The sequence below is a fragment of the Triturus cristatus genome, chromosome 8 (assembly GCF_964204655.1).
Source record: "Triturus cristatus chromosome 8, aTriCri1.1, whole genome shotgun sequence".
In the NCBI taxonomy this organism is placed as follows: Eukaryota; Metazoa; Chordata; class Amphibia; order Caudata; family Salamandridae; genus Triturus; species Triturus cristatus.
Window position 1 is genome coordinate 969,649,617 of NC_140591.1, and position 26,280 is coordinate 969,675,896.

Below are 26,280 nucleotides of genomic sequence, written 5' to 3' on the forward strand. Positions count from 1 at the left end.
TTTTAATACTTCCTGACGTATCGCGCACTGCAGGAAGTAGGACAGCACTGGGGGTGGAGCAATATTCTTCCTGAGGACGCGCCTTAATCACAAATTGCCAAACGAGAGGGCGAATGGTCGTTCCTCCGCACACAGCACGAATCCCACAGCAAGATGAAGATCGCAATTCAAAAAAACCCTCAAATGATGCTGAAACGGCACCGCAGTGGATTTTGTGAAGTTCAGCTCGATGCCTTGTTGAGGTGTATTAATATCCCATCTTCTGTCGCCAAATTGTGATGTTCCAAAGAAGTGTCGGAAACACGGTTAGAGGTAAGTTAGATTTATTTATCAACACCTCATCCAACGGCCGTGGCAGCGCAACTGCCGGCACACAGAATCTGGACATAGAACATTCTATGAAGACCAATTCTAACATGACCTCATATGCAAATGAAGTACTACGCCACACCCCCCCTTGTGGTGTATTTTTCAGATTAAGACATGCGGTTGCATGGATGTGGTTTTGTTTTTCGGGAAGGGATTCTTAGCCTGGTTGAGATGCTGAAGTGGGTGGGGGGGACTGTTGGGGAACTGTATATCTTTGGAATTGAATTGGGCATGCAGTACTGGTTGATATTAGTACATTCAGGGACAGGCAGCGTGAGACGACACTTTGGCATGCTGAATGCCACAGGGCATGGCAGGCACTAAAACTAATGTAATCTCATGGTTAACCTGGAATTTCAGGGGCCTAAATAACCCCAAGAAAGTGAGGCAAGTACTAGCCTACCTGGATCGTCATAACGTCCAGGTGGCTCTATTACAAGACACCCACCTTACTAAGTATGCAGTCTCAGCAGTGGCAACTAGATGGGCGGGTGTGCGCCTGGCTGCCTCTTACTCCTCTTATGCGAGGGGTGTTATGATACTGATTGAAAAAAAAGAGTCCCCTTCGAACCCATACATGTGGAGGAGGACGAGATGGGGCGATACATATTGGTGCAAGGTATGCTGTACGGTACAAGGATGCTCATTGTAAACATCAATGGGCCTAACACTGATGACCCTACCTTTGACTATTATATGTGGGGGAATTTTAATGTTGTGTTAGCACCTGAAGTAGATCATTTGACATCAGCTGAGCCCACATCGAAAAAAGCAGCATCATCTGTAAATAATGGTATGCTAAACTTGGGATTGCTAGATATTTGGCGACTGCGACATCCGAGCTTGAGGGAGGGCACATGTCATTCTTATCTGAACCAATCCTGGTCACGCATTGACTATTGGCTGGTCACAGTCCAACATCTGCCTAAAACCTTGTCGGATCACTCCCCTGTTCTGCTCAACATATCTATACCAACGCACACTCCTTCACTGTTTCAATGGCGTCTACAATCCTCCTTGCTTGATCCGGTTTTCTGCGAGGGAGTTCGTGAAGCTATTTCAGACTATTTCTCGCACAACACCGGGTCGGTGCAGCGTGTGGGGACGCTCTGGGAGGCATTTAAGGTGACCATACGGGGAGCATGTATAGGTCTACAAGCTGGAGTTCTGAAATCCCTGCGTGGCACTATGAGTAAGTTAGCGCGCAAACTGGGAAGCTTAGAGCACAAATACGACGTTGCAGCAGACCCCGCCATACTAGCGAATATTAAAACTAAGATCACTGTGTAAAATAATTTGGCAGACCAAGAAATACATCACATGTCGTGCAGGCAAACCGGTAGATACTATGGCGAAGGGGGCTGACCTGGGAAAGCGTTGGCTAGCAGAATAACAGACCCATGGGGAAAGAACAATATAGTTAAAGCCGTCACAGGGGACGACACTATACACTATGATACACCCAGTATACTCAAAACGTTCACGCAGTACTACCAGACAATGTATGCAAATCGGCAATCGGCAGGGGAGGCAGAGATAGAGCAATAACTAGATGATGTGGATCATATAGACCCCTGTCTTTGATAAATACTGATGTTAAAATTTTGGCGAAGGTACTGGCTAATAGACTGTGACTGCTCCTTCCAGTTATGGGTCTCCCTGATCAGTCAAGGTTTGTCCCCACTAGACCTACGTCACCCAATTTACGCACATCGTTTGCAGTGCTACATGTGCTTGAACCCACTTTGCCTGCAGTGGCGGTCCTGCTGGATGCCGCTAAGGCCTTCGATTCTATTTCCTAGAAATATATGTTTGCAATTTTACATTGCATGAGTGTGCCTTTCATTTTTGCAAACTGGGTTAAACTTCTGTACACAGATCCCGTGGCACGCGTAAGAGTCAACGGGCATACGTCGGATATATTCAAGATACAGCGGGGTACGCGGCAAGGGTGCCCGCTATCGCCCTTGTGCTGGAACCACTGGCATGTATTTTACGGCAACGTTCTGCCCAGGCAGCACTGCACACTTTATCAGCGGCCCCTAGCAGTCTCCATGTATGCAGATGACATGGTGCTGTATGTGCGCGATCCTACAACTTATCAGAGAACATATATATATATATATATATATATATATATATATATATATATATATATATATATATATATATACGGTTCGAGGGGCACTCCGGACCTGGGATAAATTGGACTAAATCAATTATCTTGCCCCTAACAGCACACCACAAATAGAATGGGGCTACCCATTGGAGTGGTGCACAGACCCGGTAAAATATCTGGGGATAAGGATTCACAGAGATTCGCAGGTGGTTGTTCAAACTAATTGCGGTAAGGCCGTCACACGTCTCAAAGAGCAAGTGAACCGTTGGATAAAAACTACCGTTGTAATTTGCAACAGGATAGCACTAATGAAGATGGTGGTGCTTCTGCGGTTCCTATATTTCTTCATGAATATACCCGTGCACCGAACGTGTCACTTCTTCGACACGCTTCGTTCGTTACTAGTCACACTTGCATGGAGTGGGAAAAGGCCACGAGTTAAATGGGAAACCTTAACGCTCCCTTATGAAATGGGTGGTTTCACAGCGCCAGATTTTCAGCTGTATTATCTCTGCGCACAAGCGCACTATCCCTACTACTGGCAACAAGTGCCAGCCTACATTTCCCATGTAGTGGTAGAAGCGGGCGCCGTACATCCGATACCACTTAAAGCCATGATAGTCAACAAACATACAATTTTTGAAAAAGGTGAGATGGACACGGTGCAAATCACAGCCAGGGCATGGCAGAAACTGGGGAGACGTGCGCGGAAACTGCAGCTTTATGCACCAAATATGCCGCTCTTACACCATAATGCGATCTCAGTGACTAGGGAAGATGGCGCACTGAAAATTCTTAATGAGGTAGGAATGTCAGCCATGGGGGATGTGTTTCCTGGGGGTCAATTTGTGGAGGTATCCGCTTTCCTTGAAGATGGGAAAAATGCTGCAACGCGAATATTTGTGTACACGAGACTGCGATCAGCTTTGCGTGCTCTATACCCACAATTTCCTGCAGAACCACCAACTTTGGAGGCACTGCAACTCCTCTACACCACTCCGACTCGTGCTAAACTTGTCACACAATTGTATTGTACTTCGCAGAAGGAAGGGGCTGTCATGGGGGGGAGCGCATTGGATAAGTGGAATGCAACTCTCTCCGAACCACTGTCAGAAGATTGGAGTAACTGCTGTAGATTGATGGGGCAACTAACAGCAAACGGCAATCTTAGATTGGTACATTTTGAATATTTACATCAAATGTACTATACACCTGCTCAGCTATATAAATATGGTTTACGTGTAGCTGCCAATTGCAGAAGGTGCGGTGCCCCAGATGCCGATTTTCATCATAGAGCATGGTCCTGTCCGAAAGTAAGCTCATTTTGGGAGCAGGTCACACACATTCTGCAACTGATGGTTTGGGATGCCCATAGCATGCACTACCCAACTATGTCTGTTGGGAAATGTTGCCGATGTTAAAGCCTCTATTAGGAAGCTGGTGGTGCTACTATTAGTTAAACGTAGAGTTTCTATATGCTGGGGGGTAGACTCGCGCCGACACCTAGACAATGTTTGCAGGACATGGTATACTGCCGGGATCAACTCACTTGCTATGCTGAAGAACTACCCAGAGCCTTGAAACCCTGTGACATCTAGGGTCCACTTACCTCTTACCTGCTTACTGTAAATGATATTTGTTGGCCTTATTAAGCACTGTGCTGCTCCGCTCCTTCCTTTTTAGGCTTTAATAATTTTATATTAGTGTCTGTCCCAATAGCAATTCGGTATGAAAATGTTGTAATGTGCTGATTGAATTGCCTATGCTCTATATGCCTAAACAACTGCTCATGTCTTTATGGTTGTACACGTTTTTGAAAATGTATAAATAAAAAATAAAAAAATAATATGCACACCCTGTTTTAATTGCAATATCATTGCAATGAGCTTTGATACGAAAACATTAAACATGTAGACCAATAATGCAAACCACAAAAGACCATTAATGACAGCATGCTTCGTCTCTTGCCTACCCTTATAACTGCTAAAACACAATTCCGTGTCTATCCTTTTCGTTAAATTAAACTTTGGAAAGCTGCAGATAAAATCGCATCCTGCAACCAGCTGGCAAACCTTTGCTTAGTGCCCTGCTTCACAGAATTCTTACATACTTGTACACAGCTTCAGAGGGGTTTGGAACGTTTTATTCCTCTAGCGCCTAGTTCCTTAAACTTATGATCAATGCAATAGTCTCCTCTTAGAGGAATAAAAACAAATGGCAGATTGCAAAAGTGTATCTATTCCTCTCCCCCAAACCAAATTTACTTCAGCAAGACCACAGTTTGGTAACCAGACAATGACAAAACCTTCTCTGTGCTCACCAGTGAGGTTTGAGACCTTTGAATGGAATTAATATCACACTTGTGGCCGTCAGCGAAGGCTTTCTTGTCTCTGTACACATTTTTTAACAGCATTGTTAATACTTCTTGGCCTTTCTTTAGCTTATGAAGCTGTGGTAAACGACTGACAAGATTGCAACGCTTGGTGGTGATCTGAATCCCCTTGAAGGGATCAAATCCTTCCTTGAGAATCACCGGCACCTTAAATCATCCAGGAAAAGTTATACCAGCTGCTCCTTCCTGACCCTCTTCTATTGACCAACATGACTGATCTACTGCCCAAGCATCAGTTGGCAAGAAAGCTTAAGATGCCCATTCTAGATATCTAGGTGTATACAGCAAATTTACCTTCCAGTACTTCTATAATAGCGTAGATAATTAATCTGTTCACTTGTCTGTGACTATTGTAATGCACGCCTAGCTACATAACAAGGACTACTGCACAGGATGGGGGTGTATGCGTGGGTAGTGCAGAGGGAAAGAGCCATAGATACCTCACCGTTGATGCTGGTTTGCGGTGGAGAGACAAAGATTACTGTGTTGAGACAGCAATAGAGGTAGCAGACCTGCAGGTGCAAAGTGGTGGGTGACACAAGATGGGAGAAATTAATGGTTCAGCACCAATATCAGAGGTGCCTGAATAACTTCTAGAATTATTTGGAGGAAAGTCACTCTGACCCTGGAAGGAAACCAGAGGTTATAATACGTTAATGTTATTTGGATTTGAATTGCAGTGCTTTCAGTGATCTGAAAGTGGATTGTAATGAACACACGAGAACCATTTGGAAAGTCAGAGTCCGATTGGGCCATAAGGCAAATGGTATAAATAGTCTAATGCCTAGCATATAGGAGCTATGAAATTTGTGTTCCGTATCTTGGCCACTGAAAGTGCTACTATCTTATGGTTTTATGTGTACATCCTAATTTTAACTGTTCTGTTTACCTGCCTGTTTACCTGCCTATAATAAATGTCTATTTCGTTATTGTAGGTAACATCCTAACTGCATTTTAAAATGATCAACTTATTTACTGTCATTTAGTCAGAGTTCCTAACTCCCAGCTTCTCCTACAGTAGGAGATACTGAAGGTATGCGTCCTAGAATTTTTTATATATCAAATTTACTCAACCGAGTGAACACACCATTTTAGAGACATTCCTCTAATTCAGTGTGTACTCTTTTAATGCCGTCTCCATTTTATACTTAATTTAAAATGTGATCCTCTTGCTGGTGGCCAGGTGAAAGGCTATTCTGGGGGGATGCGTTAAGCCTGTGATTCTTAAGTACAAATGTTACCAAATGTAAATGTTGTTCCTCTCCTGATGCAGGATGATCATCGTCACCTGAACCAGTTCATTGCTCATGCGGCTCTCGATCTAGTTGATGAGAATATGTGGCTGTCCAACAATATGTACTTGAAGACTGTGGATAAGTTCAATGAATGGTTTGTCTCGGCTTTTGTTACCGCAGGGCATATCCTTTTTACCACAAGGAATGATGATCCAGAGTAACACTAATTACATCATTTAAAAAACAGTTAGTATTTTGGTTGAACTTCTTGACAGTTTAATTGTTTTCAACATATATTTTAAACACTGTAGTCTAAACTGTTGCAGTGATTGTTGTCCACGTGTTAATTGTTTTTTTGTTTGCATTGGTTGATCTGTTCTTTCTAAATCGTACAGTGAATGTGTAAGAATTGCTTTTCTAGTTCAGATGTCACGTTTTTGTGACGTCGTTTGTGGAAGGATGTCGTATCTTTAATTGGAATGTTGAATATTTGTCAACATTGAGAAGCCAAACAACTGAAACATTTATACTTACAAGAAAACAAATAGACCTATTAATTGAAGGGAAAGCACTTACTACAATGGGGCGTAACTTGCCCTGGCCCCTTATGGCTTTCTTCTGTCCTTTCCTCATAATGACAGCAGTGAGGCAGTAATCACACAATTTGAATTTTTAGAATTAAGTAAGCATAAATTATGCATGCACAAACTGTTCTTTTGTATTGGCAGAGAAAATTAAAGCTCTCTCCTCGTTAGAGAATGTCTATGTAAATGCAACATTTTGTTTTTATTTTTCTAATTCAATGAAACGTAAGCTAGGAGGTTTCGGAAAATCTCATACAGTTTTAGTCAAAGTTTAATTAGTGGTTCAAAAGGCACTGTTTTCTCCTTCCCTGCATAGAGTAAGATCTTATTGCAAGTTCTTTCTTATTCGTGATCTTTAGGTTTTTCCTGGCTACTGGTCTGTTTTTAATTTTTTTTACAGTGGGGCCTTACTCCTGTTAACTGACTATCACAGGTGTTCGTGTTAACAAGCATTTGCAATGCAATAGGTCTCGCATTTATACGAGTTTGAGCTATTGGCATTGTAAAAGACAATGCTTTTTATTTAAGTTTGGTTTTTTTAAAACCTAAATAAAAAGGCACTGTCATTTACAATGCTAATAGCTCAAACTCTCGCAAATGCGAGACCTATTGCATTGCAAATGCTTCTTTACATTGCCTTCAAGTGCTGACAAAGTCATCAAATTGCAAGGAGCAGACAAGCTGTTTGTCAACACTCTACCTTTGGCAATGAAGGAACACATGGGGCTTTTAACACAGGTTACTGACATGCTTTTCATGAGTCTAGGTGCCCAAAGAAGAACGAGTTACATTCAGGATGCTCTGTACATCCCAAAGAGCACACTGGTCTCAAGGCCCAAAATACCTTGTGAAACTAAACCATAACAAGATACCCGACTACCTTGGATCAGCATCAGACAACCTCCTTTCAGCAATATGAGTACTGGTGGAAAAACATCGGACTCTAGGTTCTAAAGCCTGGAAAAGATGTGTCCTGATCTTTCAGTGTGTTATACCACAAACGGAAATACCACAATGTACGGTAATTACTGGGTGAAATATTACCAGAGCCGGGCTCATTGTGGCTCATGGAATGAAGCATTGTCACAGAAATCATTTTTTGCGCACCAGCTTGCACTGGTTTTCCCCTCTTTCCAGGCATTTTCCCCTGGATACATTGCACCTTTTCGGGGGCAAATGTCTCTTCAGGTTCCACCGTGTGACACTTTAATGAGCATCAATGAATCATCAAATACTTCCAAATTGTCCTTTGTGCCAGGCCTTCCCAAACTAACTCCCAGAATGCCCCAGCACTTAGGCCCAGCTGCTTGAACAGTCACCTTGGACTGAATCTGTACACAACTGGGAGTTGGCGCATGACAACACAACAATCAAATGTTTGAACCGACCGCATTGTAGCGCTCTACAAGAGTAATGGAACTTGTGTGGTTAGCCTGCTCTCAGCCTAACACAACTGTATTCGAAGCCCGCTTCCTCTAGTAGGGCCTGACATCATACGCCAACATGTAATTAATGTAAATTGTTTTTAACATCCTTTTTAGAACACATTTTAAAGAGTTTAATGCTATGTCATAATTATACTAGTACTCTGCAATAATTTTTACGCATTTTTGTGGGTAAACTGGATCGTCCTTTTATGATTTTAAATGAAATTGAATAAAAGTATATTTCATCTGGAACTTGTGTGCAAACTCAGTTCATAGATTTCATATGTGCATATGCATATGGATTTATATATACAGAGTCTGTAAGAGAGTGTAAAAAATCATTAGTAACCATGCAAAGAGACACCTATGCTTAATTATATAAGCCAATCTCTGTGCACACATTACATAAACATCCTGGCACACCTGCGGGCTCGAGCACATTGTACAACTTTCGAACCCTTTAGACACGCCCCCTTTGCACATGAGGATAGCGCTGCGGTTTAGAGTATGGATGCGGGTCACAATCAGATAGAACGAGTCACACTTGGGATATCAGATCACAATACAGTGATGCTCATTTTGCAGATCAGGAGTACACTCAGTGTGCACCAACCGATAGAAAGTCGTGCATGCACACTCAGAATCCTGACTCTGCTGCACACTGCATGTGCTGACCCCTGGCTTCGCGCGTTAGTGCCTTAGAAATACTTGAATGCACTAGTCAGCAATTATGAGGAGTGACTGCCCATCGATGCATCTCCAGCCAACATGGAGCGGAAGGCAGAGGACAAGCTTCCGGTGGGGTAGAGGTTTGAGGTGTGAAGTCCCTGCACACGAGGCCTCAGTGTCTGTCCTCTTTGGCGGCTGCTGGCTCCGGCTGGTGGTGGGTGGTGCCAGCCCTGCTGGCAGAGAGCAGGGTCGCTCCGGGCAGCATCCCGCCGCAGATTTAAACCCTGCTTGATGTACCAGGCCAGGCAGGCAGAATAACAATCCCGCTGTTTCTCTGTGTGTGGCCAGGGGCTTAGTCTTTTGAGCTCTCCTCTGCCCCGTAATCAGATCACACAGCGACCCCCACCACCCTCATGGCACAGGGACAACGTGCTAATTAAGTTAGTAGGATCCAGCCAACTAGATCTAACAAAAGAGCAAACAAAGTGAGAACTGTAAAGTTTCTTTAAAGCCGAATCTGCACTGGACATAAAAGTAAAAAATGTATCAATCAAAACTACTTCAGTTAGCGAAATGTATAAATTGGCACAAGGAATCTCAGAAAAGAGGAGATGGTGAATATGATTTAAGAGGGGGTCTTCGATTTTAGCAAGTGATTTCGTTTAAAATGCACGATTATCATGACTTGATCCTGCAAAGTTGGAAAATCATTCTGTAAAATAAAAAGTCAAGTGATTTGACTGAGGCAAGACTCGAAGTGCACCAATGAGTTCTCGTGTCTGCAAAGAAGAGCCGAATTTAGATGTTAGTCAGTCATTAGGAGGTGGAGGGTGCATTTCGATTCGGACCAAACAACCCATGAGAACATTTTGAAAGTGGGTAATGCCAAACAAAACAAGCGGCCGTGCGGCCGCAAAACTGGAAGTGATCGCAATCGCGATCAAACATCAAAGCGGCAGTGAAAGCAAATGGTGTGCAGGCTGCCAAATGGTGGGGGATCTGGAAGTGCAAACGAGTGCTTTCAGGCTGCCAAATGGTGCGCGCGCTCGGCGCACATGCACTGTATTTTGAGGCCTGAAAGCACTCGTTTGCACTTCCAGATCCCCTATTTACAAAAGCTCTCGCGAGAGCAGCGCTAAAGCGCTGTCTCAGACGAGACCTAAAAAGAAGTTGTTAAGGAATTGTGATGGCATCTCATAGGCATAGGCATATTAATAGTCACTGCTTCGTTGGGCTACTTCTAGTAGTATGCCTTACTAATAGCTCACCAGAGGTATTGCACTCTACAGCATGAAAACGCAGGATTTCCTGCTTTACTTGAATAATGTTTGTGCAAATGCAGAATGGACTTTTCAGACGAAATTGCTCCATCCCCTCCTGTCCTAGCAGCAAAGCTGACTCTAATGGGTATGCATATTTCAGGCTCTATTCCATCCTATTCTTATGTCTACTGATTGCATTTGTATGACTCTCCCATCTCCTTAGAAAAGGATGAGATTGCAGCTCTTTTTATTGGTTATGAATAATATTGAGGGCTACCCCCACCGGGAAAGTGCAGAAGGTTGTATGCAACAGGGTGAGCTGCCTACAGGGGGTTTGTTGTAAGGTCCAGTTATGCCTACATGCGGGATGGTTGACTGCATGCTGATGGTTGGCTGCAGGGTCTGGACATAGGGCAAGCCCACTGCCCAATCCCTATTGTTTACTGGAAGCAGAGCCAGGTGCTGCAACTCTTATTGTGTATGTCCAAAGTCTGTGCATTGTGAGGGTTAATCACTTGTGGAGAAATGAGTGCAGACCCTGGCCACAGGCTAGTTCCAGGGTCACTTCCTACTTATAGCTGAAAATCGTGTTCAGTAGAAGTTTGATGCTTGCAGAGGGTTGGGGCAGTGCCTTGTTGGAATCTATACGCTGAGCCCAAGTCCTGGTGCAGTTTTGGTGCAGGGAGGCTATGACTGAAATTTCATGAGTGATGTCTGCATTTATGTCCTTTAGCATGTCCTGAGTGATGTAATACGTGAGAACATAAGCAGAGCATGATGGGGTGCAAAATATCGTTTTGCAAAACTACAACCTGCTTATTTCAGTGATTTGGGGGTTTTTCAATACTGTGTATCGATATAGAAAGAATGCAGATGACAGAAAAGTAGGATTACAGATGAGTAATTTTACCTTACTGATAAGATGGTTGTCCATTTTTCTTCCTGAAATTTGTAAGTTGAGACGGCTTAGAAGTAGGATTACAGTAGTTATTACCATGTGCAGGGAAGCTGTAACCTTTAATGAGGTTCGCTGACCGCTAATGAAATTCCTAGTTCTGTTTTTGGTAAAAGCTGAAGCAATTCTTAAATGTTTTGTTCCCCAATGGAACAGTTTTTCATAAGTTTAAATGGCATTCATACTACAACTTCTCTCACTTGCATGTTAAAAAATGAAAATGTATTGTATGTTCAATATAGGTGTGTTTGTATGTGCAGTGATGCAAAAAGATGATACACACTCTTAAGATGCTATGGTTTTAATATATATCTGACAATTCCTTAGTCCTTACCAAGTCACAACTGTTGATAAATTTAACTTCATGAAGCAACACACACGTATTTACTAAACAAAATAATCGGGACGCATTCTGAAGCCTATTGAGGGAGTGCACCCTTATTGCTTCCTTATCCGTTAAGAAGATAAGAAACAAATGCTGCTATTGCACTAAATTTCTTGATCATCCAGAAGTGATTCCGCTTGCATACATAATCAGAAACTTTATCAGTCTGGCCCGGAGCATTCAGGTTTGATGTAGTATCATACCTAGGCCTGTGGCAGTCTCCTAGAAAAAAATGTTGCTGCTCATCCGTTTGGTAAGGGCTATAAAACGATTTCAGAATGATATGACAGGCATCATTCCACATTGAGAAAGATAGAGAAGTTGGAGCTGGGCGTCATAGCTCAGTGATTTGATGAATGTGCTCCTGGAGTCCATATTTGATCTTATGGTCAGAGGTTCAAATCTGGCAACCCATTCTGCCTTTCCTCCTTAAAATGAGTACCATTAACATAGGTACAAATAGACTTCTGTTGTTCAGTGCTAAAAAAGGTCCTAAGGGCTAAATGCGCCTTTTACTAATGCATCTTATCTTATATTATTTTAAAAAAATATTTTAGGGCCACGTTTTTTAATGTACAACACATACCTAGTATATCAATAGTCATTTTGTTCATAATGCTTTTACCATCGTGAAGTAATCGATCACATCAAAGTTGAGGTTAAGAGCACCATATTTGGTGCCTGAGATATGGTTTGCATGGTGAGCTATAGGGATTTTCAGGGGGGTTTGAGTTTTCTGTTTTGTTAAACTCCAACTCCAAATCAGAGAGAGAGAGAAAGAAAAAAAACACATACATACTGTCTTCTCTCTGTCACAACATCTTGACCCCCCCTGAAGAGCTCGCAGATGTCCTTGATCTTACAAATCACTACACTGGCTCCATGAAATCTGTTCTTGACTCAGTTGCCTCATTCCAACTAAATAGAATACCCACCAAAATCTCCAAACAATGTTAGTCTAAACACAGAAAGACATAGCCCAAGACTAGCCAAACGTCAATGGAGATCTCACCTGTCCATTGAACATCTCAAGCAACTGAGATCACTTAGGAACAGTTACTACAAAAACATCCGAACTTCAAATGCAAATTTCTTCAGAAACCAACTTGATCAAGCCAGTAACCGACCCCAGTGAGGAATTTGCCGCCTCCTTTCTGCAGAAGGCAGAATCCATAAGACCTGATCTGCAGCTGGCCATGGAACAACTTCCTATCCCCCCTCAGCCTTGCCCATTCCCTCCCAGGTCTTGTGTCCCGATATGCTTGCCTAGCCTTTCCCCCCAAAAACAACGCTGCATGGAGCTCTTTTAGAACCTTTGATGAAGGCACCATTCATAAAATTTTAACTTAACTGAAACCCTCAAACCATTTCAATGACCCTTTTCCCTCGAAATACTTCAAGGAAATCATACCCGGAATACTCCCAATCTGGACCAAGATTGTTAATGCCTCCCTTCTTCAAGCTCCAACCCTGACTGCCTATAGTCCGGTCAAGTTATCCCAATTCTTTAAAAAAACAAAAGTGTACCAAACTGACCTTAACAACTACCTACCTATTTCGAATATCCCTATCCTGGTGAAACTCCTGGAAAAATGTGTTCACATTCTACTCTGCTACCACATCGATCATTTTCATCAATTAGACCAATTTGAATCTGGCTTCCATGCTGGGCACAGCACTGAATCTGCTCTGACTCACATTGTAGATGATGCACTAAAAATGCTGGACCAGAACCAAGCCTGTCTTTTGGCCCTCCTTGACCTATCATCAGCATTCGATACAGTTCAGCAAGCAAATCTCCTAGATCTTCTGGAGCATCGTATGGGCCTTACAGGTCTAGTCCTTAAATGGTTCTCCTCATACTTCCTCTACAGATCTCAAAGAGTCAAGCTTAATCTCTCTCTATCTCAGTCCACGCTGATCACTCTTGGGGTCCCACAGGGTTAAGCTCTTTCGCCCACCCTCTTCAACCTATTCATTGAGTCCCTAACAGAAATTCTAAGCTCATCTAACATTCAATACTACATGCACGTGGATGATACCCAGCTATACCTAAAACTCTCCTACCCAGATGACATCCGCTCCATCAACACAACACTAATGGAAACTCAAAACTGGCTAACAACTAATCACCTCAAGCTAAATACTCAAAAAACCGAACTCCTTCTAATCGCCCCACCCAACCAGTCACTAATCGTCGAAAAATGGCTCAAATAGCTTACTGCCCTAAACTGCGGAGTCAATGATTTGTGGAGTGCAAAGTCACTGGGCGTTACTCTTGACAAGAATCTCAACATGCAGAAACACATCAGTGCCTCCACCAAAGCAGCAAATCACCAAATTAGTATCTTAAGAAAATTAAACCCTTTCATCCCCCCCAACTATTTCAAACATTCTGCACAAGCCTTGGTGATCCCTAGGTTGGAGTATGGTAGTAAAACCTTATCTGGATTGCCAAGATCCAAACTTGCTCCTCTAAGGACCTCGCTCAACTCTGCCGCTAGACTCATCACCGGCTCAAAAAGATACAACAACGTCACCCTGGATCTCAAATTCCTCAACTGGCTCACTTACAAAGCTAGAATCCAGCTAAAAATTGTGTGCCTGACGCATAAAGCCCTCCACCAGAATACCCCTAATGATCTTGTCCAGAAACTCGAACTCTCAAGTGGTTCCAGAGCATCCAGAATCTCCAACACCCTTTTTATGAAACATCAGAGATTCCACAAGAAGAAAGCCTACAATCTGGCCTTCCCTGGGATTGCCCCAAGAATTACCTCCTAAAATCAGAACAAATTCCTCAGCCATATCATTCAAGAAAGAAGTCAAAGAATTCCTTATCAACTAATTTCTTCTTTTGATCATATAACTCCTATCTCCCCAGTCGTTCACATGATTGAATACTCTCTGGCTGCTCGCTCTTCCGCGCACTACCGACTTGTCCCCCCTGCTTCTCAACACTGTTTGGTACCTGCACTGGCATGAACTATTACAATATGTTGGTATTAACGAAGGTTCTATTTTATCCTACTGTTAGTGAATTTTCAGTCAATACTGTTTTACTACTACGCACGCTGTAATTCTGTAAAGCGCTCTGATACCCCGAAGGGTAATGTTCCCGCTATAAAGAAAACATAAAATATGTGTGTGTGAGTGTATTTTTTTTATTTGTAACCAATGAAAACCCAGAATTTGTGAACACTGAATTGATGTTTTATGTTGCGACACTCAATTAATGTGCTTGCATTTTTTTCCCATACTTTCTCCTTTTATTGTTTACTTAACTATCTTACATATGAGATTTCTCATGCTTCATGATGTACGACAGGAAGATGGCATCAAAAACTTCTTTAATGACGTCTATGATTTGTACATAAAGGTAAGAAGTTATGTTTTCATATTTATATTCTTGACTTAATGAGGATGTGAAACAGTTTATGACAATATAGGTAATTTATGCTATTTAGCTGCCTAACCTTATAGATTCTTCATTGTTTACCTTTTCCGCACATATGTTTAATCTCCTGCCTCAATTTTGTTCTGAATTGCTATATCATCCTTTCCTAATTCCAAAAAGGTGTATATTAATCAACATTGCATTTTATTTGGAGATTATTGCAGCAGCTTGATCGTAGCCAGAGCCAGCTCATTGTTTGCAAGTTTACTGATAAAATCCCATACATGTAGATATTTAAAAAATAATTATTTGGGCTGGGCAAACTTTTCTTGCAAGGTGCCTATGGTGTAAATTGACCCATTGCTGTATATATCGCCCAACAATGAAATACCTTCTTTTACACTTAACTTGTAATAATTATCTCTGAAAAGTTTGGGAAATAATTTAGAGTTCCATACGGTATATACTTATTATACTTCTTAATATGTAGCATCTTGGCCTAATTTTTTCTTAGCCTACCAACGAAAAACAGGATCTTAAAGCATATTTGTTTATAGTAGTTGTATTAAAAAAGCCTACCTATAATGGTTACATGTACATTATTTAATCTTTTTAGCCTACTCTCTGTTTGAATCAGTAGCTGATTATGATTCACAGAGATTAATTTATTAACCTCCAGTGACAATTTTATCCCTAAGTATACAGCTACGTTAGTTGTTCTGTGGTCCACTATTTTCCATAAAATAGTTGGATAATAATATTTTTGTTTCACTTGTATTCAGCAAATAGCCATTAACCATACCAAATCTGTCTGCCTCGGCTTCTATCTCTACCATTGCAACATCTGGTGATGTGGTCATAAGGGAGATATGCGCATTTGGGAGCAGTTAGTAATATGGTCATTAATGAAATCTGCTTGATCTTATCATTTTCTATTAATTTTAGTATGAATGGTTCGATATATATTGCTCAGAGCAATGGTGATCGGGGCAGCCCTGTTGACTCCCTCTTGAAATTTCTTTTTTTTTTTCTCCAATTCTTTGCAGTTTTGCTTGAGGTTGTTTGTAAAGAATCTGAACAGCATTCAGAAATGATGTGCCAAATCCCATATGTTTCATTGTCTCTGACAAATAAGTACAGGGGACCCTGCTGAAGGGTTTTACCGGCCACCGGATCCAAAAGCCAACAGCCCTATTGACATGATCAGTAGAACCTCTTTCTTGTACAAACTCATGTTGCCATAGAGCAACCAGTCTGGCAAATGTCCTGCTCAGATGCGCAGCCAATATTTTAGAACAGATATTAACATCATTATTTATAAAAAGTTATTGGTCAATATAACCCTGGACTCATTACTAATTTATTTATTTTTTCAAGCAAAAGACAATATTTGTTATTTACCAAGATTGTGGAGGATTTTGACCGGCTTGAACTGCTGCAAATAAAGTTAGTAATAAACTCAAGAGGAATACTTTCTGGGTCGTTTTTCTAGCTCGCTGCAATTCTATGGCCATTTTAATATTTTTCAAAGTGATGTGTATATCCAGAGCCTCTGTCTTTATCAGTTATAGATGTAATTCTGATTGATACATCTGCCTCTGGATTCCTCACCTTTTAAATTCCCCAATGTTCAGCATTCCACTGAAACTTTTCTCCTCAGCTCTCCCACGTCGACGAGGACGTCATAATGGAACGGCTCCACACGTGTCTCCGCGTGACATCATCGGAGCCATAAGAAGACCTTGTCGGCGTGCTGACGTCCGTTCCGTTTTTTCCACGCCGTCGCCGCGTAACTTTTTTTTTCCAGGCTCTCCATTTCTGGGAGATTCTTTGTTGTTGTTGTTGCGACTTTGTAGCCATCGAATATGACTACTCCGAGAAAATCAGATTTCAAGCCGTGCAGAGAATGTGAGGGCCAGATGTCCATCACTGACTCCCATGAAGATTGTTTATGGTGTCTTTCGTCGGACCATGATGCAGAGACATGCACTTCATGCAAGCGTATGAACACAAAAGCGCTGAAGGGGAGGGAGGCCAAAATATTATTGGCCAAAGCCAAAAAACAGAAGAGAGGTCGCAGAAGGTCAAGGACCCGCTTGAAGTCGCCGACTCCACACACTTCGAGGTCTTCGAAGAAACATCAGAAGAAGCGGCGCATGGTTCTCGGCGTTGCTCTTCGAGGGATGCGGCTCCGAAGTCGGTGTCCCCAAGTCCCAGACGTCATCGCAGAGATGAGAAACCTCTGACTCCTTCACCTGGGGTGACTCCAGTCCCGTTTCCGAGAGCAGTGACTCCACCGGCTCCGAGCGATGCAACACCTTTACTGTTGCCGAAGTCGACAACTCCACCTCTGGCTCCGGGGTCTCCAGTGCCTCAACTGGAGCCAAATGTAGGGCCTCCCAGAGCGGCTTCATAGTCGTATCCTACATATCCTGCTTTCCCGACTCCGGGATCGGATTTGTCGCATTTTTTAAATGCGATGTTTGGCTTATTCACCAGAGCAGCAAACCTTACTGGTGCACCTGTTGGCCCCATGGGTCCTTTGGCATATTCCCTGGGAGGTTTGCCACCTCACTTTCCCCAGGCACCACTCATGCCTTTCATGCCTATTGCACCAAGGAGTTGGCCTCTTCCGATGCCGAGATTACCGATGACTTTGCAGTTTTTGGAGGGACGAACCCCTCTAGATGGTTCATCCCCAATACCGTCTGGTTCCGAACTGGCGGCGACTCGACCGGCTTCGACTCCTGTTCCTGGGGACCTCCCTTCTATCGCAATCCCTAAGTCACTGGCGCTGCGTCTGGTGCCGCCGATGCCGATTCCAAGGATAAGGTCTCAGAGAGAGGCGCAAAGACTGTTGGAGGAAGAAGGGTACCAGGAGGAACATGGAGGGGCTGAGGAAGTAGAGGTCCTGACCCGTATTTTGAGGGTTTACAGGAGGCTAGTGGCCTGGGCACATCTCCTGAGTGGGAGCTTTCATCATCACAGGGCTTGCAGACGCAGGAGGTGACCACATATCACACTGTGATCAGACAGGCTGCGGACCTCTTGGAGTTCTCTCTTACTACAGCGGAGTTTTGGTCTAACATTCTGACGGAGGTGCTCCATTCTCCTTCCTCTATTTCAGAACCTTTACTTCCCTTCAATGAGGCGCTGACGGAGCCCATTTTTGATGTCTGGCAGAACCCAATGTCCACTCCAGCAGTTCCCAGGACCATGGCAAGTAGGTACAAGGTGGCTCCGGGGGATCCTGCTTTTCTGTCCATCCATCCTTCACCAGAGCTTGGTGGTCCAGGGTTCGTGCTCTTCGAGGCAGTCTGCAGGTTCCTTACCATCAACGCCTGCGGATAGGGAGTCAAAACTCATGGAGCAATCGGCAAAGGTGTTCTCGTCGGGGAGTATGGCCCTTAAATCCCCAAATGCCACATGCCTTTTGGGTCGCTACATTCACGCGTTCATGGACCCAGCCAGGGAGATTGTTCCAAAATTGCCTGAGGAGGTACAAGGGCATTTCTCAGAGGTGTTGTCAGATGCTCAAGCTGCTGCCCGCTAAGTGATACAATCCGGATTGGACAGGCCCGATTTGGTAGCCAGGGCGATAGGATCATCTGTGGCTACTAGGAGACACACATGGTTGTGTAGTTCCGGAGTCTCTCCTGATGTCCAGGCTACTTTACTGGATGGATCTCGCCCGTTTGAGGCTAAAGCAGGACTTTGCACAGCAGTGCTTTAAGGACAGTAAAGCCACAGCAAGGTCTTCGGGACTTCAATCTCAGTCTGGGAGCTTTGGGCAGTTCCACGCGTTTTGTGGCTTTGGAAGAAACTTGGCCTTTTTTTGCCAGGCAACAGCCACAACAGCAGCAGACAAATCCCTTGTATAGATCCTACAGGGGAAAGGGCAGAGGTCATCTGGGGGGTTCTCCTCTTCCTCCTTATCTTCATCTTCCTCCCTCCCTCCTTCCTGCTTCTTCCTCTCTCCTCCTTCTTCCTCCCTCCTTCTTCCTCCCTTTCTTCTTCTTCCTCCCTTCATCTTTTCCTCTTTCTCCCTTCTTCTTCCTCCTTCTTCCTCCCTGCTCCTCCTCCGTCTTCCTCCCTGCTCCTCCTCCTTCTTCCTCCCTCCTCCTCCCTCTTCCCTCCTTCTTCCTCCCTCCCCCCTTCTCTTTCTTCTTCTCCCATTTTCTACAGCATTTGAGGTCTGTTACTACAAATCTCTGGGTTTTGAACATAATAGAGAATGGGTATGCCCTAAACTTCCGGGAGTTTCCCCCCTACTTTTCCTCCCCATCAGGGCTCTTCCTCAGAAGAGCATCTTCTGCTTCTCCAGCAGGAGAAGCTACAAAAGGGTGCACTCGAGGTGGTTCCGAAGCAGGAAAGGGGTCATGGGTTCTACTCTCTGTACTTCCTGATCCCTAAAAGGGACGGTCGTTTACAACCAATCCTGGATCTCAGGCTTTTTAATTTGTACCTCAAACAGGAGAAATTCAAAATGTTGACTCTGGCACAGGTTCTTCTTGTACTGGAAAAGGAAGACTGGATAGTGTTTATCGATTTACTGGATGTATATTTTCACATTCTCATCCTGAAGTCGTATAGGAAGTATCTTCTTTTTTTATGGTGGTGTCTCAACATTACCAGTTTGCAGTCCTTCCGTTCGGCCTTACTATCACACAGCGAGTCTTCACAATGGTGATGGCGGTGGTGGCAACTCATCTCAATGGGTTTTTCCATACCTAGACGACTGGCTGCTCAAAGCAAAGTCCCCAGAGATGGTGCTGCATCATTTGCAGTTAACACAACTGTTGTTCGAGTTGGGGTTTTCCATAAATGTACCCAAATCTCACCTGGTGCCCTCTCAGCACAACCTGTTCATAGGGGCAGTACTGGACACTACTGTGAGTCGTGCAATCCCGCCTCCACAGAGGGTTTACGACATCCAGGCTATGATTCAACTTTTTCAGAATGGAGCGGCTGTGGTGGACTTTATATTATCAGCCAGAAGACACTCCACCAAATCTGTATATTCTGGTTGGTGGGCCAAGTATGTTAACTGGTGTGGAGAGAGAACGATGGATCCTTTACAGGACCATGATGTTCTTAGTTTCTCTCTAGTGCAACAGGGTTGTGCAGTGACTTCTGTTAAGGGCTACTTGTCTGCCTTGAAGAATTTTCTCTGCTAACCACATCAACGCTCGTTGTTTAAATCTCCCATAGTTATGAGATTCATTAAGGGTCGCACTAATAGGCTTCCTCCCACTCCTTATATCATGCCTCAGTGGGATTTAAATTTGGTTCTCACATTCTTAATGGGTTCACCCTTTGAACCATTACATAGTATTCTCTTATTGTTTCTAGTGTTTAAAACTATATGTTTAGTTTCAATCACTTCCGCTAGAAGGGTGAGTGAATTGCAGCTCTTAGCTCCAAGCCCCCTTTTACATCATTCCATGCGGAAAAGATGGTTCTTGGAACCAGAGCTGCTTTCCTGCCTAAGGTGGTCACTCCTTTCCACTTGGGGCAGTCCATCAACTTACTCACTTTCTACCCTCTCCCTTCAAAGGAGGAGGAGAAACTTCATCGCCTGGACCCCAAGAGGGCGGTCAGCTTCTACTGAGACAGAACCAAGGACTTCAGGTGGACAATCCACTCTACATCGGATATGTGGGCAAGATGAAGGGCAAGGCTGTCCACAAAAGAATTCTGTCTAGTTGGATCATCCTGTGCATCAAGATCTGCTGTGCCTTGGCCAAGAAGGAGCTTCCTGAGGGTATTTGGGCATATTCTACTAGAGCTAAGTCTTCTTCTTCGGCTTTGGCTAGAAGTGTCCCTTTGGTAGACATCTGCAAGGCCGCAACTTGGGCCTCCCTCCACACTTTTTTGAAGCACTATTTCTTGGATTCCGAGGTGAGTGGGGTCAGCCATTTTGCTTGTTCTGTGTTGCAAGATTTTTTGATATAGGCAGGCACCCTTCTCCGGGAGCGGGACTGCTTGGGGATTCAATTCAAAAGGTGAGGAATCCACAGGTGGATGTATCAATCAAAAGAAAAAGTTACTTACCTTTGGTAACTCTTTTGCTGGTGGATACAGTATCGGCCTGTGGATTCCTCACTGACCCACCCGCCTCCCTGTTGCCTGTCGGCTTATACCGAAAAATAATCAATGTATATCTTATGTGAATTATTGTTGGAATCATGTTATACTTGGCACTAGGAAATGCCTATGATGAAGAATTTCCAGTTTTGGGTTGTGTTTTTATGCTGTGTATACTTGTATAAATGTTGTCGGTTCACTCATTCGCCTCGAAGGCACAGAAAAAAATAGGTGGAACTGATGTGAGCACGCCGGCGAGGTCTTCTTATGGCTCCGATGATGTCACGCGGAGTCGCATGCGGAGCTGATCCATTGTGACGTCCTTGTCGACGTGGGAGAGCTGAGGAGAAAAGTTCCTCTGGAATGCAGCGCATTGGGTAATTCAAAAGGTAAGGAATCCACAGGCAGATACTGTAGCCACCAGAAAAAGCATTACCGAAGGTAAGTAACTTGTTTGACACTATGCAAATATGAATTGATTGTTAGTAGATAGGATTATTGTTTTGCGTATAAAGCGTTTGATAATATTTATGAAAAAGCTGGACCGTTTCCAGACTATCGCATGCAAGATCTCCTTCATCATCAATGATTGTTCCTTACTGAATCATGTCTTATCTAAGAGCAAATAATTTACGAATACTCTCACAGTGTTCATAGCTTCGTAATTTGGAGACTGTACTTTTTGGCCAATTGATAGCTATACCACCTATGAGAATTGGCTTTAATCACAGTGATTGTTGTAAATTTTGTTCAGCTGACTCATATTTTTTGCAATGACTATCTGATGCTTCCTCTCTAAATTTGAACGTTCAACATACGTCTTAAGCATCTGTCCGTTGGTACATTTCTGTTGATAGAATGAGTATCCTTTAGTCATGCTTCTAATCCCGGCTTTGAAGAATTCCCATACTACATCAGACCCGGAAGAGCCTTCAATGAACATGAAAAAAAATCTGAGATCCAGGTTGTTACATAACTACTATACTGAGGGCCTCATAGTAATGCCCTATCAAATGTCCATTTTGACATAGGTGATTTTTTGAAACTATTTAGAGTTTTGAAATCTAGAGGATTGTGATCAGATACAACTTTAGTATATAACTCTTTCTCTGCATCCTGCAATAAACAGAAACCATAACAATTTCAGTGCATTGACCCTGTTCTCCGTACCCACCAAGGGAATTGCATGACCGCTACGGCTGTAGCAAGTTATTCGAAGATTCAAGGAGCTCCGATAGGTGTTTGTTTACATGTTTCTCTACCACTTTACTCAGACCAAGTAGTAAGTATATGGGTCTGTAGTCCTCAAGGCAGAGAGGATCCAGGTTGGTTTTTTTAAGCAGGACCTGTCCATCGCATATTTCCATGAGGGCGGCATTATCCCTGTTGCTAAGGAGATGTTGGCAATTTCCAGCATCACTGGGAAGGTAAGTTCAACTACTTTAGCGGGAAGGTGCCTCTTTCTCAGTAGCTTTACGAAGGGCAGCAGAACCGCTGGATTTACAGTTGTCTGAGGTTGTAACTAAGGCAAAATTGTTAACTGAGATGCTTCTACCCGTCTCACCTCTTCTGAGTCGCTATTGCCGTTTAACAATGCCCTCACGAATCCTCTCACTGTCTTGTGGTCTCAGCTGTTCTTGGGTCCCCCAGTCAATTGGCCTGTCGACAGATGACATAATCCGGCTCCTGGTGATCTCAGTTTTTTGACACTGCATACTCTACCTGCAACCATAGTGGTACAGACGTTGACAAGTAAAGTCACTCCTAATGCGTTTCTAACTAATCCTTTGGGTAGAGAGTTAAAATGTGTTAATCCCTTCAGAAAGAGAATGCTCTCTATGGCTAGTTTATCCTCAAGATCATTGAATGCAGTGTGCTTTCTGGGCAGGTACACCAATGCTTTATGGACCGCTTTCCCGAAAGATCTCCGAGCCTCGTTGGCTCAAATTGGTGGCCAGGATGCAGTGAAGTATGTCTTTCACACTGACTTGGACACCACAAATGCTGTTGGCACAGTTATCTCCACCAATGTATTGCTTAGAAGCCATTCACTTTGACTGCTTTACTACAGGTTTGGAGTATTGACATTTTCATTCCTTTTGGCATCGCCAGACTGGAGAGAAGGCTGATTCGGGGCTTGATCGGTTTCAGGACAGTGGAGCCACAGCATGGTCCTTGGGATTCTTCTCTCTCATCAAGCAGTTGAACCTATAGTACAGGAAGTTTAGGGGTGATTCATGGGACTAGCATTAAGACAACACCGGACCTCCCAACCTGTGCTGCAACAGCAGGCCCAGTACTTTAGGGGTAGAGGGGTCGCTGTTAGGACGCCTCTGAGGCTTCTTTGCTTTCTAGCCACAGGCATCTTCCTCGTTCTAAACACCAGATGGTATATGCGGGCCCTGCAGAGGAAGCTCAGGAAGACAAATGCCAGCCTGGCCATGGACAGGCCAATCTTCCACTCCCCACTCAGAACCTCAAATGTATGGCAGATGTACTGCTGCTGGGTTTGGGGTTTATGAAGAGGGAGTTGGAGATCAGAGACCCCTGGTTTTCAGCTGAGAGGCATCTCCAAATCAGTCTTCTGGAGCATCTGCATCAGGTCCTGAAAGCATTCCAGCCATTCATCAAGGGGAGGCTGGTACAGATCCTAGCAGACAACAATGCACCCACATGGTACTGCAACAAGCAGATTGTTGTGCGGCCCTCGATCCTGTTCCAGGAGGCCCTTCATTTCAGAAGGTGGCTGGACCAGCAGAATAAATTTCTGGTAGCCAGACATCTAGCAGGATCTCTGAATCCCTGAACAGATGGTGGCTGGTCGACCACATGTGGCATCTCTATTCAGGGGTTGCAAGAGACATCTTTGATCAGAAGTAAATGCCCTGGTTAGATCTGTTTGCCATCGACAAGAATGCACAGTGTCAAAAGGACTACGCACTGGACTGTCCTGCATGAAAGTTACTAGGAGATGCATTCCGGCTGCGATGGGATACGGTTCTCCTGTAGGTACGTGTCACTCCTTCTCTTGCATTGTGTTCTGAGGAAAGTTAGGATGGATTGAGCTAGGAGAATATGGTACAGGGTTTCTGAGAAACCGCACTTGCCTTCCAATCCAACTACTGTTTCATGAAGACCTCCTGTCTCCACACCAAAGTCTCCGCAACTTAGATTCCATGTGTGAAGACTAAGTGGCAGCAGTTAAATGCATTGAATATGCTGACTGCAGTGGTCAGTCATCCTTGTTGCCCAACACCCTTCAACAAAGTCTGTATCTGCTTGGAGTCGTTTGTTACCTGGTGTGGCGTTTGTCATTCAGGTGTCTGTGTTCATGCAACAGCATTATGGTATCCCCAGTTGTGAGGTTTGCACTGTATTTTGTCTTATTCCAGAATTGTTTGAGTTTTCATTTTTTTCTCTTCTGATATGTAAGATCATGGGGGAACAATTTGCTGATTGCATTCTTGGCTGATAAGTGATTGCTGCATTAGAGGGTAGTGACTGTTAATTAACATGAAGGGTATTCTGTTCTAGCCACGCTGAGCTGCTCTGCCGACATTACACACTGACTAGAGCATGTGCTGCTGATTGTTGAGGGGTCTAATGAACGACTATGTGAACTGATTCTTGACTTGCAGATTGTACAACAGAGTGTAGAGAAGTCCATGATCAGACCAGGACAGAGGTATGAGCTCTTGGTTGACTAGGTTTAAGGTCCAAGTCATTTGTGTGCACATTGGTGCGTGCTTCATGTTTACCATGAGAGGAAGCATGTTTGCTTGTCGTTCATATCTATGCACCAATTTGTGTTCCCCATGAATCATGATGGGACAAGAACATTGTACACCCGAGTTTTGAGCTGGGTGAACACTGCGAGGCAGTGTCTTTGTGAAAGGAAAAAGTACTAAATATACCAATTTCATTGTCAGGCGTGACGTGGGTTGGCCATAGACCTTTCAGATAAGGGCTTCGGGGTAGGAAATGGTTAGTGCAAATAGTCAGCTAGGATAGGACTTTGACGATGCGGTTATGTGTCGTATGTGAACATGTGAACATGATGAAAAGTGCGTTCCTAAACAATAGCAAAACTGCAATTCCCAGGGCATTATTATCAGGTAGAGCATGCTAAAAATGTATTGTAGTTACCTCTCTGGATGCCCGAGATTGTCGACGACTACGAATATGATGTCTGTGTTGAAAACGATTTGCGAGTGCCCTCTTTATGTGAGAGGGCTTTACCGTCCACTTATGCAAGTCTGTTTCTGACAAATATCGATCTCTTGTTTTTTCCCCCCAGTTCGCAATGAACCCATTTTATGAGCCAAATTCTCCAGTCCGGTCAAGTGCGTTTGACAGAAAAGTTCAGTTCCTCGGAAAGAAACACCTTCTGAGCTAAATGAAGAAGAAAAAAATGTATATGCGCTGGTTTGTTTTACATTCATAAACATTTACATTAAATCAGCACGCTAAATGATGTACAGACTGCAGTTACAACTGGTCGCTATTATAACTGCTTTAATAATATCGTAAACAGATTATTTGTCTGCCATTTGCTTGGTTTGATCTTATCGTGTTTTTTGTCTTCCTTGTTCCAGTCATGATAGTATTTTTGTCACGTGCACTCCCTTCGAAGGATTTGTAAACCAACCTGAAGAGAATACGTTATTTATCTGTTAAATGTATATGATTTTTTAATTGCAAACGTTTCGTTGAAATGTAACCACAATTAAAAGAAGAAATACTGCACATTCATTAAAGGGTGCATATTTATTTTCAGGGCACATTTCCTACAAAAATAAACATGGTAGAAGTTCGGATAGCTAGTGTGAAAGTGATGGCACATAGACGGCTTATTTTGCAGCAGCTGCTGACTGGTAACGCGGAGAGGAAATACTCTTTCATTTGACTAACATCTAATGTTATTTGCACATAAAAAAAGAAACAAACAGATATAGCGTGTGAGTAGTATGCTTTTGTGTAAATACAACATTTCTGGAAAACTGGGGAAATGCATATCTTTAATTTTGCTCATGATATGGCGAAACGCATGACTATGTTTTTTGCACTAAGAAAATAGCGTGACACACCTCAGTTGCCTAAAACAACAGCGGCTCACTCACTAGTTGTTTTGTGTTGTTCCTGCACTATGATTCTGCAGCGAACGAGTATTTAAGCGGCTGGCATAATTACAGGAATTTTGCGTAAAAAGCATAATGTGAAATTCTCAAATTTATGAAAAATACACTGGTGTAATTTACATTTCACCTGGGCCTCTCTGAAACATAATCTGACGTGTCTCCTATTAATTTTTTGCTTCATTAGTCCATGGGTCTCGCAGAGTGCTAGGGTCGACAGTAGAATCCATCCCTGTATGGCTTAAAAGGTAAACCAGCATGTTG

General features: G+C 43.4%; 1 protein-coding gene across 1 annotated transcript in view; it reads left to right on the top strand.

The window, feature by feature from the left end:
• Positions 1-25,638, top strand: part of TRAPPC2 (trafficking protein particle complex subunit 2) — a 97,886-nt gene extending 72,248 nt beyond the window's left edge. Inside the window, exons 3-5 of the mRNA XM_085622493.1 lie at positions 6,154-6,298; positions 14,691-14,776; positions 25,179-25,638. Of these exons, the coding sequence (XP_085478619.1) occupies positions 6,154-6,298; positions 14,691-14,776; positions 25,179-25,277 (330 nt within the window). The 3' untranslated portion in view covers positions 25,278-25,638. The remainder of the gene's footprint in view (positions 1-6,153; positions 6,299-14,690; positions 14,777-25,178) is intronic.
• The last annotated feature ends 642 nt before the right edge of the window (positions 25,639-26,280 follow it).